The sequence below is a fragment of the Olea europaea genome, unplaced genomic scaffold, assembly GCF_002742605.1.
Source record: "Olea europaea var. sylvestris unplaced genomic scaffold, O_europaea_v1 scaffold376, whole genome shotgun sequence".
NCBI classification, from domain to species: domain Eukaryota; kingdom Viridiplantae; phylum Streptophyta; class Magnoliopsida; order Lamiales; family Oleaceae; genus Olea; species Olea europaea.
The window spans coordinates 298,574-313,064 of NW_019256967.1; the positions used below are offsets into that span (position 1 = coordinate 298,574).

General features: G+C 36.8%; 1 protein-coding gene across 1 annotated transcript; it reads left to right on the top strand.

Annotated features, from left to right (window-relative positions):
* The first annotated feature begins 6,493 nt into the window (after nt 1-6,493).
* LOC111386884 lies at nt 6,494-7,269 on the top strand. The gene is made up of 2 exons (XM_023011374.1): nt 6,494-6,657; nt 6,738-7,269. Exons 1-2 carry the CDS (start codon nt 6,494-6,496, stop codon nt 7,267-7,269), a joined length of 696 nt encoding a protein of 231 aa, XP_022867142.1.
* Nucleotides 7,270-14,491: the final 7,222 nt, after the last annotated feature.

Sequence of the window (14,491 nt, forward strand, 5' to 3'; positions counted from 1 at the left end):
AGTTTGTCAACTTTCCGCACATGGTTTGCTATCTCTCTGCACTGTGTGGAGGTTTTTTTTTCTTATGGCAGTTTATACATATTAAAATTATTATCATTATTTTTAATACTAATGGCATGATGTGTGGAAGAACATTTATCTGACCATAAACAAAATGGAAAATAAAAAAATGACATCATGTACAGTAAAATTGGATTAATTTACTGTTGCATCAATAGTAGTCCTTCGTTCCCCCTTATAAAAATAAGGAAATCATTTATTTCTAAAAAAAATCCACTCTAATTTGGGTAAAAAATACAACAATCTCTACCTTGACCCAAATTTCGGTGCAACGAACAAAATTTCAAATCCGTCTACATCGAAATAGCCAATCTCCTCAACACAGTAACCAAAACTCTCCATCACTAAACCATCTTCCTCTGCAAGGCATCCACACACGACACCTGAAACCAACTCTCGGGTCCCAAAATTCTACCAAGGAATTACTGTTGACCAAACAGGGTCGAAGTACACCCTGTAGTAGAAACCAAACCAAGTGCTTGATCAGAAGGCCCCTTGTTAGAACTATCACCTTCAACGATCCCAAAAGCATCACAGACATCAATAACACCACGGTACCTACGCTCTATGAGTCCACCCCTGACATTTGAACACAGTCCATCCACTGAAATTGATGGCAAAACGAAATCACCAACGCTCTCTCTAGCAGTGTTCAGAATCGATCCAGAGCCCAACACAAGAGGTACTGTACCAAACTGAATATCCACCACGATACTGAACTTGTCCCAATGTCTCAAAACTGGTTCTGCGCTTCCCTGCAATATGTACAACTGGAATCTCTTTCGTCCCTCCAGTACTACCCGGACACCATTTCGAACCTTCAAGACTCCACCTCCACCAGAAAATTTGTACCCTTTTGCATCCAAGGTGCTCAGTAATATGAGATTCTTTGTCAAGTCTGGAACATGATGAAACTGATCAAGTGTCCTCACTATCCCATCTTGTAGCCTCAATTTGACCCGACCAATTCCTGCAGCCCGGCAAGATTGGTTGTTTCCTATGACAACTCCACCTTGCTTCATCGTCTCATATGTCTAGAATAACGCCCTATTGGGACACATATGATAAGAACATGCAGAATCCAGAATCCATTCATCAGGTTTAGATTCCCCGTCAAATACAGCCAACATCACATCTCCATCATCACAAAAATTCTCAGCAATATTAGTCTCGTTCAAATTACCTGATTGCCCCGCATGAGTTGCATGTAAATTGCCTTTACCCTACAACTTGTCGCAATCTTTCTTGATGCGTTCTTTCTTCTTGCAGTAATAACAATACACATTGCTGTACCTCACCTTCGATCTACCCCTCCGTCGATCACCATGAGTAACAAGAGCATCCCCACCCCTAGATGTAGGATCTTCAACCAACAGCTACATCCTCTCATTTGAGAACAGGGCTTCATATACCTCCTCAATGGTAAGCGTGTCACGACTATACAGAATAGTATCACGAAATGACGAAAAAGAACTGAGTAGCGAACAAAATAGGATCAAGGCTAGATCCTCTTCATCATATTTTACCTCTAACGTCTCCAGATCTGCAACAATCTCCTTGAACACAGCAAGGTGGTCCAGCAGTGACCCTCTTTTCGGCATGCGATGAGAATACAACTTCTGCTTTATAGTCAGTTTACTCATCAGACTTTTTGCCATGCACAACTGCTCCAACTTGAGCCACAAAGCAGCCGCTGTCTTCTCTTTCAAAACATCCTGCAGTAAATTATTGGACAAATGAAGATGAATCAATGATGTAGCCTTCCTATCCTTCCGTTGCTTCTCCTCCATAGCCCAAGTTGCTGGCATATTCTCAAAGCCCAGCAAAGCATCATCAAATTCCATTTGCATCAACACATCCCTTATCTTTACTTACCACAGTGAAAACTTTGTATTGCGATCCAGCAGCGGAATATCATACTTCATCGAAGCCATCTCTGAAAACCTCAATCAAATCACGAAGAACTTGCAACCTTGCTCTGATACCACTTGTTGGGATCGACAGGTTGTAAAAAATGAAGTTAATGACGCGATAAGAAATTAATATGGATTGCAACAATATAAAAATTTATATCAAAGTATAAAGTAAAAGAAAAAAAAGGAATTAACGCAGAGGCAAGACATATTATTAATTGAAATTATGGAGAGAATACAACGCCACAGCAATATTGTCATCTACTAAACTAAAAGAGGATACCACTATTTATAAATACATGGCATAGTATAAAGATGGAAATAATGTGGAATAAGGAAATAACATATTTCCATAAAACTCACGTGAAATATAAGGAAACAAATTTTTCCATATAAAAATAAGGAAATAATTTATTTTCAAAAAAAAAATCCACTCTAATTTAGGTCAAAAACCCAACATTGTCAGTTTCTCTTCTTCTTCTTTACTTTAAATCTTGTTTCTATGATTGTGATTTTCTATATTTCATATTGCTCTATAAATCTCAAAGCAGTTCTCCATAAAATTGGTGGTTTATTGTTGTTCCGCCTCAAATAAGAATAGTACCTATCTTGGGCTAATAATCTACCATGAATGCTACCCCTTCCATCAGCATGTAGAAAATCTGCTATAGCTGGAAAGTTATATGACCAATTTTGAACTTTTTTCATCTGAATTGATATAAATGAAAAGTTTGGCAGGAAACTATATTTGTTGCTTCTATTTTTGTGCCCCATCTTCGAATGCGATTCATGATCTATACTCCTTGGTAACACCATCTTGTAGTTGAGTTTGTAACATTTTGCCCATTTTTTCTTTATACATTGATGATATTGCAATTGCAGAAAATGGATAAACACGTGACAATTTTCCACAAATGAAGCCATTTCTAATTAGAAGAAAATCATCTTGAGAGCTGTATCCATTGCATGACATGATAGTAGCGACAAATGTGAAGTAACGGTTGAACAATTAGGTCACAAATTTGAAACAACGATCACAATTTTATCTAGTGCAGATGCAAGAGAAGTAGTAGAAGACAAGGTGTTTCGCTAAAAAAAAAAAATTCTAAAAATGAGCTTGACATTCTATCCAATCGGGTTTATAGCCATTCGATTAGACAAAAAGGAATATATTGTCAGGTTTTCTCACCATGATTGCAAATGGACATTCATGTAATCAAGATTGGGGTAAAAGAGATGTTTAAGATTAAAGAGATGGATAATGATTACATTATTCAGACAAATGTCAAACTCCATTATATCCCTGCTAACTCGTTAGATGTCTGCAATATTCAATATTTATCCAGAGAAAACTCGTCATTCATCCATTAAACCAGAGATTATGTAAAATATCCCGTTCGAAATTTCCATTGAAGATGAATATAATCTAAAATGTAGAATTTCTTTGTACTTCATTTTTGTACTTTATTTTTGCAATCCTTGATTCCCTCCTCATATTCCGATGCTCATCGATGAGTTTCTGGAAAAAAAATGCCCATTTTTCTAGACAGTAATCATCTTCTTATGCATTCTCTGAATGTCTAGCCATTGGAACCCTGGAAAGGACTCCTAAATTTGAGTTTTCGTGGAGTTCTGATAATTCCCTTTGTACATCTCGATATTGTTTGGCTTCTTCCAGTGACGAATGCAGGATTTGAGGTCAGCTAGGGCAATTATTGCCATTGACTGTCGATAGTCAACAATCAGAATAACGAGATTGTTTATTAATATTTATTTAAATAATATTAAAATTCTTTACCCTATATGTAAATGTACTAAATCGTAAATTTATCGATTTCACTTATCACAGATTCACATATCACAGTTCACATATATCACATATTCTCAAAATTCACAAAATCCCAATTTTTCACATCATAACTCATAAATAATAATTCACAGTCATAACTCATAATAAATTATAACTAAAAAATGATGAATTATAACTCACAATCAACTTATAAAACAGAAAATTATCTATGCATCATCAAGAGACGTATAAATTTTTACAGAAAATCAACAAAATCATGCATACCCAAACAGTGTATTAGTGCATTTCTATCAATATGTGTATTTACGCATGAAGCAATATACAGAATTAGATGGAATATTACTAAATTATAAAAACATGTGAAGCAAAAATGTAGAAAATAAGCAAATGAACTGCCTCATTAGTAAAATGATTTGATGCAAAATTTTAGACACAGAAAAATTATACCTTGTTGCCAAAACCCTAAAAGCCCATTCTTTTGGGTACATCACAAGACTAATAAAAGGCCTAGACATTTCACCTATTTTCAGAAGAGCAATCGCGAAGCTGGGAGTGCCGGCATGCTATGTGATGGCGTAAGTCGGAGAACGGGAGCCAGGCAGTCGAGAGGTCGAGGATAGGGTTTGGTGTGAGATGAAACGTCGTATGAAATGAAAAAGTCTATGGGCTTATTTCCTTTGCAATTCTTAATGGGTTATTGTTTTTTTTTAAAAGTCAAATAAAGAAAAGGCCCAAAATCGAAAAACAAAAAATTGGCCCAAGAATACACCTTCTTCCCCTGTAACTGGGGTACTTTTAAAATTGACTTGGTCAAATCATCTAAATTTCAGATTGACTTCTCAGCAAAGGGATATTATGAAAATGACCTATCCAATGTTAAAAGACAAAAATACCCTTAAATACATTATACAATTACAAAAGTTGATTTTTTTAAAAGACATCAATACCCTTTTACTTAACAAATAAAAACAAAACACTTTCTACTTTTCTTATCTGTTTACTCCAACACAAATAAATAAAACACTCACATTCTTCATCTGCTTCAACCGTAGAAACTAAAAAAATTATCGAAATCGGAAGTCGAAAAATTTGCGGATATCAATCTCGTCGGTTCGGTATGCTTAAATCGATAAATTGTATTTCGACATCTAATTAGTAGATAAAAAAAAATTTAATAGATCTGTAATTTTTTAAACATTTGACCAGAAAAAATTCATTTGCATATATGCCGACGTCGGTAAATCGACTGTTTGACCGGCTGTTTAACAACCTATTTAAATAGTCAGCTATTTGTCAACTGTTTTCCTTTTTCCCCATTTTTTTGGATTATTTTTATTACTGTTGATTTTTTTTTTGTAATTAAAAATTCTGTTTTGACAGGCAGATATGGTTGTAGTTTCAGTTTGTTACTTTGGTGATTTCGAATTGGGCGAAAAAGATCAATGAGTATGGAAATGGACAAGTGCTAAACGTGGTGGTATCGCAATTTTCATATCATCAGGTACATCGTATGCAAAACTCTATAATGATTTACCGAACAAGTTGAATGTTGATCATTCTTAGTACAACATGGAATTGAAATTTAAATTCAGCGAGTATGCATTAGTTTTGATTCCACCTATAATGATTTCTTCTGTTGATGAAGTGAATTATCTGATTGAATTGAACAATAAGCACACGACTCCTCTTTGCGTGACTTTAGTAAGGAAGGATGTCGTCAAAGATGAACAAGTAGACTCGAGAGGTGGGGATCACAATGCTAATATTTTTGAGATATGATGGAGATAGCTCTTGAATATGATGTGGTTATTTCAAAGATAGTTGCACACAGAATCCCCTCCATTGCTCGTGACAAGGAGATTGAAAATGCAAATACTTTTACAAACGAGGACTTGATTGCTTTATCCCGGCAGAGACATGAGTAGGGTGGGACCTCGGGGGCTAGATCGAGTGGATCGTCCTCTAACTCCTCATGTGTGGTTCCCTATAATGAGGATTTATATGTCGAGCAATTGTTTGAAACGAAGAAAGGTTTGCAAGAAGCCGTACACCTAATTGCACTGAAATACAACTTCGAGTTTAGAATGAAAAAATCAAATAGGTCGTTGTTGACGCTATCATGCGTAGATGATAGTTGCAGTTGGCATTTGCAAGCGACGAAAATGGACACGAATGAGTGCTTTGTAATTCGCAAATATACACGAGAACATACTTGTGAAGTGGGAGTTTGTCGCAATGATTACAGGCGAACCCGAGCTTGGTTTATTGGTCGACAGATAATGCATAAGTATCAGGATCCACAAACAATCTATAGACTATTGGACATCATTGCTGATGTTTGTCGAGAGTACGGAGTAGTCATGAGTTACCAGAAGGCTTGGAAGGCTAAAGAATGCACGTTGGAGGATTTAATGGGCCCGACAGAGGAAAACTATGTTAAATTGGCCAGATATTTCTATAACATGGAGAAAACTAATCCTGGCTCGGCATTTATTGAGACGGAGGCCGAGAACTGCTTCAAATCCTTCTTTATGGCCTTGGACAATACATTCGGGGATTTTGAAATGCTATAAGACCCCTAATTCTAGTCGACGGTACAACTCTGAAATCCATATACCAAGACAAGTTGATTATTGCTATATGTCAAGATGCAAACATTTAAATTTATCCTCTTACATTCGACATAGTTGATAACTAGAATGATCTGTCGATGCGTTGGTTCTTCACAAAGCTCAGAGAAGTAATTGGAGAAGTCGAGGACCTTGCATTTGTCACCGATCGGGGACAGTCTATAATAAATGGTATTGCTGAAATTTTTCCTGATACACATCATGGGTATTGCATGTACCATATACAAGGCAACTTAAAGACCAGGTATCGGGGCAAAGACATCGTTTTCCTGATACATATCATGGGTATTGCATGTACCACATACAAGGCAACTTGAAGACCAGGTATCGGGCCAAAGACATCGTTTCATTCTTTAGGAAAGCGGCCGAAACTTACAGTAATGAAGAGTGTAATAGGTACATGGTTGAAATGGGAAGTAAATCATTCCCGACATGGGACTATCTAATGAAAATGGGGATTGAACATTGGGAGCGCTTATATTTTTCAGAACGTCGATACAACATGATGACGTCAAACAACGTGGAGTCTCTCAATGTATTATTTAAGAGGGATCGAGAGTTACCCATTCTCTCACAGATTGAGAATATTCGTACGAAGCTGCAGCAGTGGTTTTATGATCGACGTGCGGAATCACATAATTGCACAAGCGTGCTAGCCCCAGCACAAGAGGTAAAGCTCTTCAAGGCTACGAGAAAGTTAAATGTCGAACCACTAGACGAGTCGCGCTTCGCTGTGGAATGTGTACGTCATACGACATACATGGTAGATTTAATTGATGGAACATGCACTTGTAAACAATTTCAGTTAGAAAGTTTTCCATGTGAGCATGCAATTGCGGTGGCTATCTATCGATGATTTACAGCGAGAACATTGTACTCTCCTTATTACACTGCTGAAAACTGGAGAGTTGCGTATGTTAAAACCATATTTCTGCTTCCAAACGAAGCCAAGTGGGAAGTTCTCAATCATATTCGCCTGTTCAATACATTGTCGCCACATCTCATTGAACCACGTGGTCCTGGACGTCTAAGTACTTCTAGAATACCATCTACTGGAGAGTTTTCCCGACCGCGTAGGTGTAAAAGGTGCAAATTAGTAGGACATACTCGCCAATTTTGTACAAGTCAGGTTCCCCTAAATGACAGTTAGAACATCGTGTATTTACATTGAAATAAACAGTATTTATATGAATAATTACAAACAATTGCAAAAAATAGTTACAAACAATCACAAAAAATAATTACAAATATTAATTACAAAAAATATTTACAAATAATTTATAGATCACAATTAAATTCGTATAAATCACATGCGAACTTATTTTGTCAATTCTGTATCCATAACTGGTTGATTCCATCAACTTTATGTGCTACACTAAAAAAATTATGTATTTGATTGCGAAAATTCCACAGTCGCCCCTGCAAATGAACAAATATGTGTTAGTTCGGTTTCAATTACATACGAACTGATTACTAAATTTAAAAAAAAAAGATTACAAAGACTTACGATATAGACTATCTCACCGTCGTCCTGTCCCACACGATGGCTAGTTTATCATCCACAGTCAAGCCCACATGTCTAGCCATCATAGGAACAATCACAGTCACTGGCTCCAAGTTCTGGTCGAGCTATCCCTATGTCAGATATGAATGATCGAGATCATACACATATATCGTCGAATTAGGGAACATGATCTCTAGTGCAATGTAGTATTGATTCACGATTACTGGAATGTACAAACGCGTACAACCCTCCCATGGCTTTTTCCCAACACTCGGTGACAGCCTGATGACCCACTCGAGCATATACACGGGAATTACGTACTCTTTATCTAGAAGCTGGAGCGACTGATACTCAATGATAATGGCACGGAAGAACTCAGTGTTCAGTATTATGCGGCCAGGCTTGTGGAATGATTGTGGATATCTCTCAACTCAATCGCACAACAAGTCCATGACCATGTCGATGTGTTACATCAAGGAAAATAAATACATAAATACTTATTTCATTTACCAAATTAAACATAATGTATACAAAAAGTAATAATAATACTTCACTTACATCGTCGGCTTGCCAAGCCCCCTGAGTGGTGATATCATGGAACCACTTGTATGCGTCCAATATCGTCCTTCCGGCTATCATGTGTGTGGCTCTGAAAATAAAATAGAAAAAACGTTAAACGAAGCATATATGAGTTCTGGTAGTTTACTAAATCATACAATACTTACCCGGGCAACATTCTTCGCCACTCAACTTCGAATGCTTTCCACTTGGCATGGTCGACCTCCTGGAACAGATTGGGGTTTGTCCCATCGACGAACCTCCTCCTCTTCGCCTCATCTATGAAGGGAGAGACGACATACTGTGACGGTACTCTCGGCCTCTTGCCGACCACTGTCTTCGGCATGTCAACACCATTTTTTGCCTTATACACTGCCACCTCCTTCACCCTAGGGCTCGCCACCTCCTCCATTCCCTCATCTGCCACGGTCTCCATCCCCGATAGGGCCACTCCCTCATTTGCCACCGTTTCCCTCCCCGACGGCCCCTCTCCTCTGCCACTGCTCCCGTCCCATTGCGCTCCACGGATAAAATAAACGATTCCCATGCATCATCATCATGTATGTATGACTGTCGGAGACCCTCATCTCTATCATCCCCATCCCATCACCCTCTCGATCACCGTCTTCGTCAACCCATCGCATACCGACCATATCACCTCAAAGTGCTACAATCTCATTCGACAAATCTTCGACCCTTCCTACCAACTGTCGTCCCAGATCATCAACCCTCTCTATCATCTCTCGACGCAGCTCGTCGACCTACCCTGCTATAAATCTGCTCAGACGGGCATACAGATCATCAAAAGAGTGCCTTGACTACGTGCGGGAGATCCACTAGAAAGGTCTCTGGAAGGAGGAGGCAGAGAAGATGCCCTCGGCGGTGGAGGAGATGCCCTCAGCGGCATTTCCGGCGGAGGAGAAGATGCCCTCGGTGGAGGTGGTGATGCCCTCGACGGAGGTGATCGTTGATCAATTGGATCACGTTCCTACACAAGCAACAACATTACAAATCATTAACTTAATCCGTAATTGCTAACTCTTAAAAAACGGTAATCAATAGATTTTATTCAATTCGCTCACCTAATCTTGGTCGTGGATCGGATCGGACATCTGGTCGTCTTGGGTGTGCGAAATGCCTAATTCACGCACAAGACCCTGAGCCTCCTCCTCCATCGACAGCGTCAACTCAATTATGACTTCAAGCTGACAGATTAACATTTGAACTAGTTAACGATCATGCAATCAAATGTTAAATCACGCACAATATAATTTACAAATGCATAATACTCACCCGAGAGTCGTCGAGGATAGCCGATAATTGTTTTTCAGTAGGACATCCCTCCGATCGAGATACTCTCCAATGGTGCATCCGAGAGCAGCATGTCTCCCCTTGCCTCTCAAAGCGGGCACCCAATATGGGGACGGTCTCATACGCCCAGATCTGCAACACATACAATTATTATATATAAATTCAATATGAAAATAATTTTAACATTCATTATGTTAACCATTTACCTGTACCGCTAGGGGCAATCCATAGGTGTCGTACTTACGCATGACTCCCTTCAGCTTCGAGTGCGATCTGGTGAAGACGTGTACGATGTCCCCAAAACATCTCCGGCCCCACGGATAGTCGTTGAAACGATCGATACCATCAATGATCTCCAGATGGAAGAGGTCAATCGCAGTCTTCTTATGGTGACACCGTACTACGCTCTCAATGATGTAGACCAGACCTAACTTCAATATGTCTAACATCTGATCACACCTCCTGATTGCGTCCAACAGCTGTGTAAGAAGCATAGTTCCCTATCCCTCGAAGTAAGTGTCATGAAGCTTAATCTTCTCTGAGTCCCATCACCAGCTGCTTCATTGTCCGTAATCTTTAATCTCGTGATCAAAGCAAACTCGAACATCGAAAAATTGGCAACTTTACCCTCGATTGCGAAGTGGAGGGCATCGCCATCGACTGGACTCAGCAATCGACATAGAAGTGCATCAATAATCTAATCTGAGTATTGCAGATCTCTCAACGGGTACAAGGGTCACGGGAAGGACTGACGCAGCATATCAGCATGCTGATCATCAAGCAGCTCTAACACAACTGTGAAATTGTCAAAACTACTATTCCACGTAGCTTTGCCTAGCATCTGTCTCAACTCTGCGTTAAGATGAAAATCCATCCTTTAAAAATTCAAAATGTTAGAATATTGTACAAGTGATAATAAAATAAAGCATAATAACAGAAAATTTAGCGAACGAAATTGTAACTACAATACGCAAGACGAAGATTCATAATAATTAAAATCATCAATAATGTGAATTTTTTTATCCTATTATCAATAATGTCAATTTTTCCCAATCATCACAATTTTTTTAATCAATTCAAGTTCAAAAAATATTTAAATTCGATGAACGAAAATAATATTATTTATAAAAAACTAATAATAAAAAAATATTAAATTTCAAATTAAAATTTCAACAATTATTTCAAATTACAATTAAAAAATTAATTAAATTTGATCAACGAAAAGAATATAATCCAAAACTATTAATAAAACTAAAAGTAAATAATTTATTTAAATTCGACGACTAAATAAATTATTATTTATCAAAAACTAAAAATAAAAATAAATATTAAATTTCTAATTAAATCTCCAACAATTATTTCAAATTACAATTAAAAACATTAATTAAATTTGATGAACGAAAAGAATATCATCCAAAACTATTAATAAAATTAAAAATTAAAAGTAAATAATTTATTTATATTCGACGACTAAATAAATTATTATTTATCAAACACTAATAATAAAAATAAATATTAAATTTCAAATTAAATTTCCAACAATTATTTTAAATTAGAATTAAAAACATTAATTAAATTTGATGAACGAAAAGAATATGATCCAAAACTATTAATAAAATTAAAAATTAAAAGTAAATAATTTATTTAAATTCGACGACTAAATAAATTATTATTTGTCAAAAACTAATAATAAAAATAAATATAAAATTTAAGTTCACAATTAAAATAATTATTTCAATTCGATGAATCAAAAAAGTATTATTTACCAAAAATTTGAAAATAAAAATAAATATTAAAACAAAATTAAATGTAAAAATTTTATTTAAATTTAGTCGTAACAATTTTATTTAAATTCGACAAGCTAAATAATTTATTATTTATTAAAAAAATAATAAAAAATTATTTAAAATAAAATTATTAAATTATATATTACAAAAAATTGGACTGAAAAAGAAAAAAAGTGGGCCGACAGTCGGCCCACTAATTTGGGCGGACCGTTAACAGTCGGGTTTTAACACAAAAATGCCAGCTGCTCCAGCAGCCAGCGTTCCTTCAACTTTCTCGTCGAAAAATCATCATTTCGGATGAGAAAAGCTTCCAAATTTAAAACATCAACCATTAAAAACACTATATAAACCTTATTTTACTTATATAAACAACAATATATTAAAAAAATCTCTCACAAAAGAATCATTCACACTTTTAACCACAATCTAAATATTAATCCAACCAAATATTCAATATAATAATGGTTACCTTAACAAGAAGTGGTTCGTCGGCGATGGACTAGCAAGTTCTCCGACTGACTAAAAACCAACCTTTCTTTTTTCAGTTTTGTGAGAAGCCGAGGGGTGTTTTGGGATTTTAAGCTTTAAATTCGATTTTTTTTTTAAATTAAAAAGGCGGTCAAAGGTCACTTTGAAAATAGGGATGGGTTATCCGGTCATTTCCAACAATTTCCTCCCTGTTACTTAACTGCCTCTTCTTCCTTGTTTCTTCTTCAATCTACCCTGTAACTTCACTGATCTGAGCAAGGGCGCTGCCTGTAAATTTCCGCGGATCCAGTATGCACGGTCGCGCCTCCTCGCCAGGTGCTGGATCCGCCACTGGAGCCTTCTTCACTCGTAACATTCAAATCTTCCATGTAGTACCTCTTTCCAGCCATCATTTGCACGATTATATTAAACGAAAGATCTGAAAACCTCGACTTGAATTCTACTTTCACTGACCCTGATTTCCCTAGAAACTTCGTACAATTCGTTTATCAAGAAACAGACTTCCTTTTCCCACATGAAGGAAAACATGGCAAGCCGGACAGCATAGAAGAATTCCAATGCTTAAAGGCACTGTAAGTTTCTCCAGTGATCACCATACGATGTTAATCCCATCGTAGTACAATTGTAATTTAGCAGCTTTCCTGCAAGTTGTTTAGAGCGATTTGCAAATAGATGTCATTCTTCGAGAATCCCTCTTCAGCTGCCTGAGATAAGGAACAACCACCACTTTTTAAGAATTATGACATGGCTGTATCTCTTGGAGAGTTGCAAAGTTGTGTGTACTGGTTCCTTTAAGAGATGGAGATGACTTATCATAGGAAAAGCCTTTGGACAAGGTGGTAGGTCTACTGGAATTGTTGGCTGGGCACAATTGAACTTTGATAAGAAAGTAATTGTGTCCAAGAAGAGAATTAAGTAGAACCAGAGTTATCATCCCCTCTCTCTTAAAATAAAGTAGTTCCAAAATATGACGATCAGTTTGTTTATGTGATCTTGGAGTAATATTCTCCTTTCTCAGATTCTCATATTGGAGGTGAAAAGATCTCAAAACGCTTTGTTTTCGAGAATTATCAATAAATGTCATCAAGTCAATGGAATTTGAAAGTGAAGTTTGGAAAGGGGTACTTTTAAGTTTGACCCAGTCAAAGGAGCTAAATTCCACCTTGACTTCCAAAATCATGAATATTATGACATTGGTCTCTTGTATGGTAAAAGACAAAGATGCCATTAAATGTTTTGTACAATTACAAAACAATATATTGTTGAAAGGACTATACTACCCTTTTAGTTAATAATTGAAAACCAAACATTTCCCTACTTATAAAAACTTCAAAACGAGCTTCCAACGCAGAAAAAACTCTCATCTTTTCACCTGCTTGAACTTCAAAATCTAGAAGAACTTTGGAACGTTGAAGCTGGAAATTTTTTTCACATCAATACTTCAAATCGGTAAGTACATTTACGCATGTTTAATTTCGTTTTAAGTAAATTAGTATACGCTTAAATAGAGAAATTTTATGTTGACATAGATTTCGTTTAACAGAACCTATCAAAAAAAAAATTAAACAGATGTATAACTTACGTTTAAATTACGCATGTTTAATTTCGTTTTTAGAACGGTATTCTCCTACGCCAAACTGGGTAAAGCTTAACAAACAGTCGGAAATAGTCCGACTGCTTGGCTGTTAAACAGTCGAACAGCTGTTTAACAGCCGGCTGTTTAACACCTTTTTCTTTCTTATAATTAATATTTGAAGTTGATTAAAACCATTTCCTCATGCAGATATGATAATCCCCGTGTGTTATTTCGGCGATTTCGAATTGAATGAAAATAATCGGTGGGAATGGAAATAGACGAGTGACATACGTGGTTGTATTGCAATTCCCGTAACAGAGAGTACACCATACTTAGAAATGTACCACGATTTGCAAAATAAGCTGAATGTCGATCAATCTCAATACGATATGCAATTGAGATATCTATTCAACGGTTATGGGGATTCATCCATTCCGATGCCACCGGTATTCGTTACTAATGATGCTGAATTGAATTATCTATTAGAATTGAATAAAATGCATCGGACTGCGACTGTTCTTGGTGTGACTTTAATTACGAAGGATGTTATCGAAGGTGAACACGAAGATTTAGATAGGGCGGATAACAATGATCGAGGTTTTTGGGAGACAGTGGAGATAGTTCCTGCGGATGATGTGGGTATTCCTGAGACAGTTGCTTCTGATCGTGATGTCACTATTACGCGCAGAATTCCGTCGACAGTTGAAGACAATGAGAACATAAACGAGTTTACAAATGAGAATTTGATTGCTTTATCCAGACAGAGACACGAGCCTGGTGGGAGCTCACAGGTTGGAACAAGTGGACCGTCCTCCAATTCTTCCCGTGTGGCTCCCGATGATGAGGACTTGCA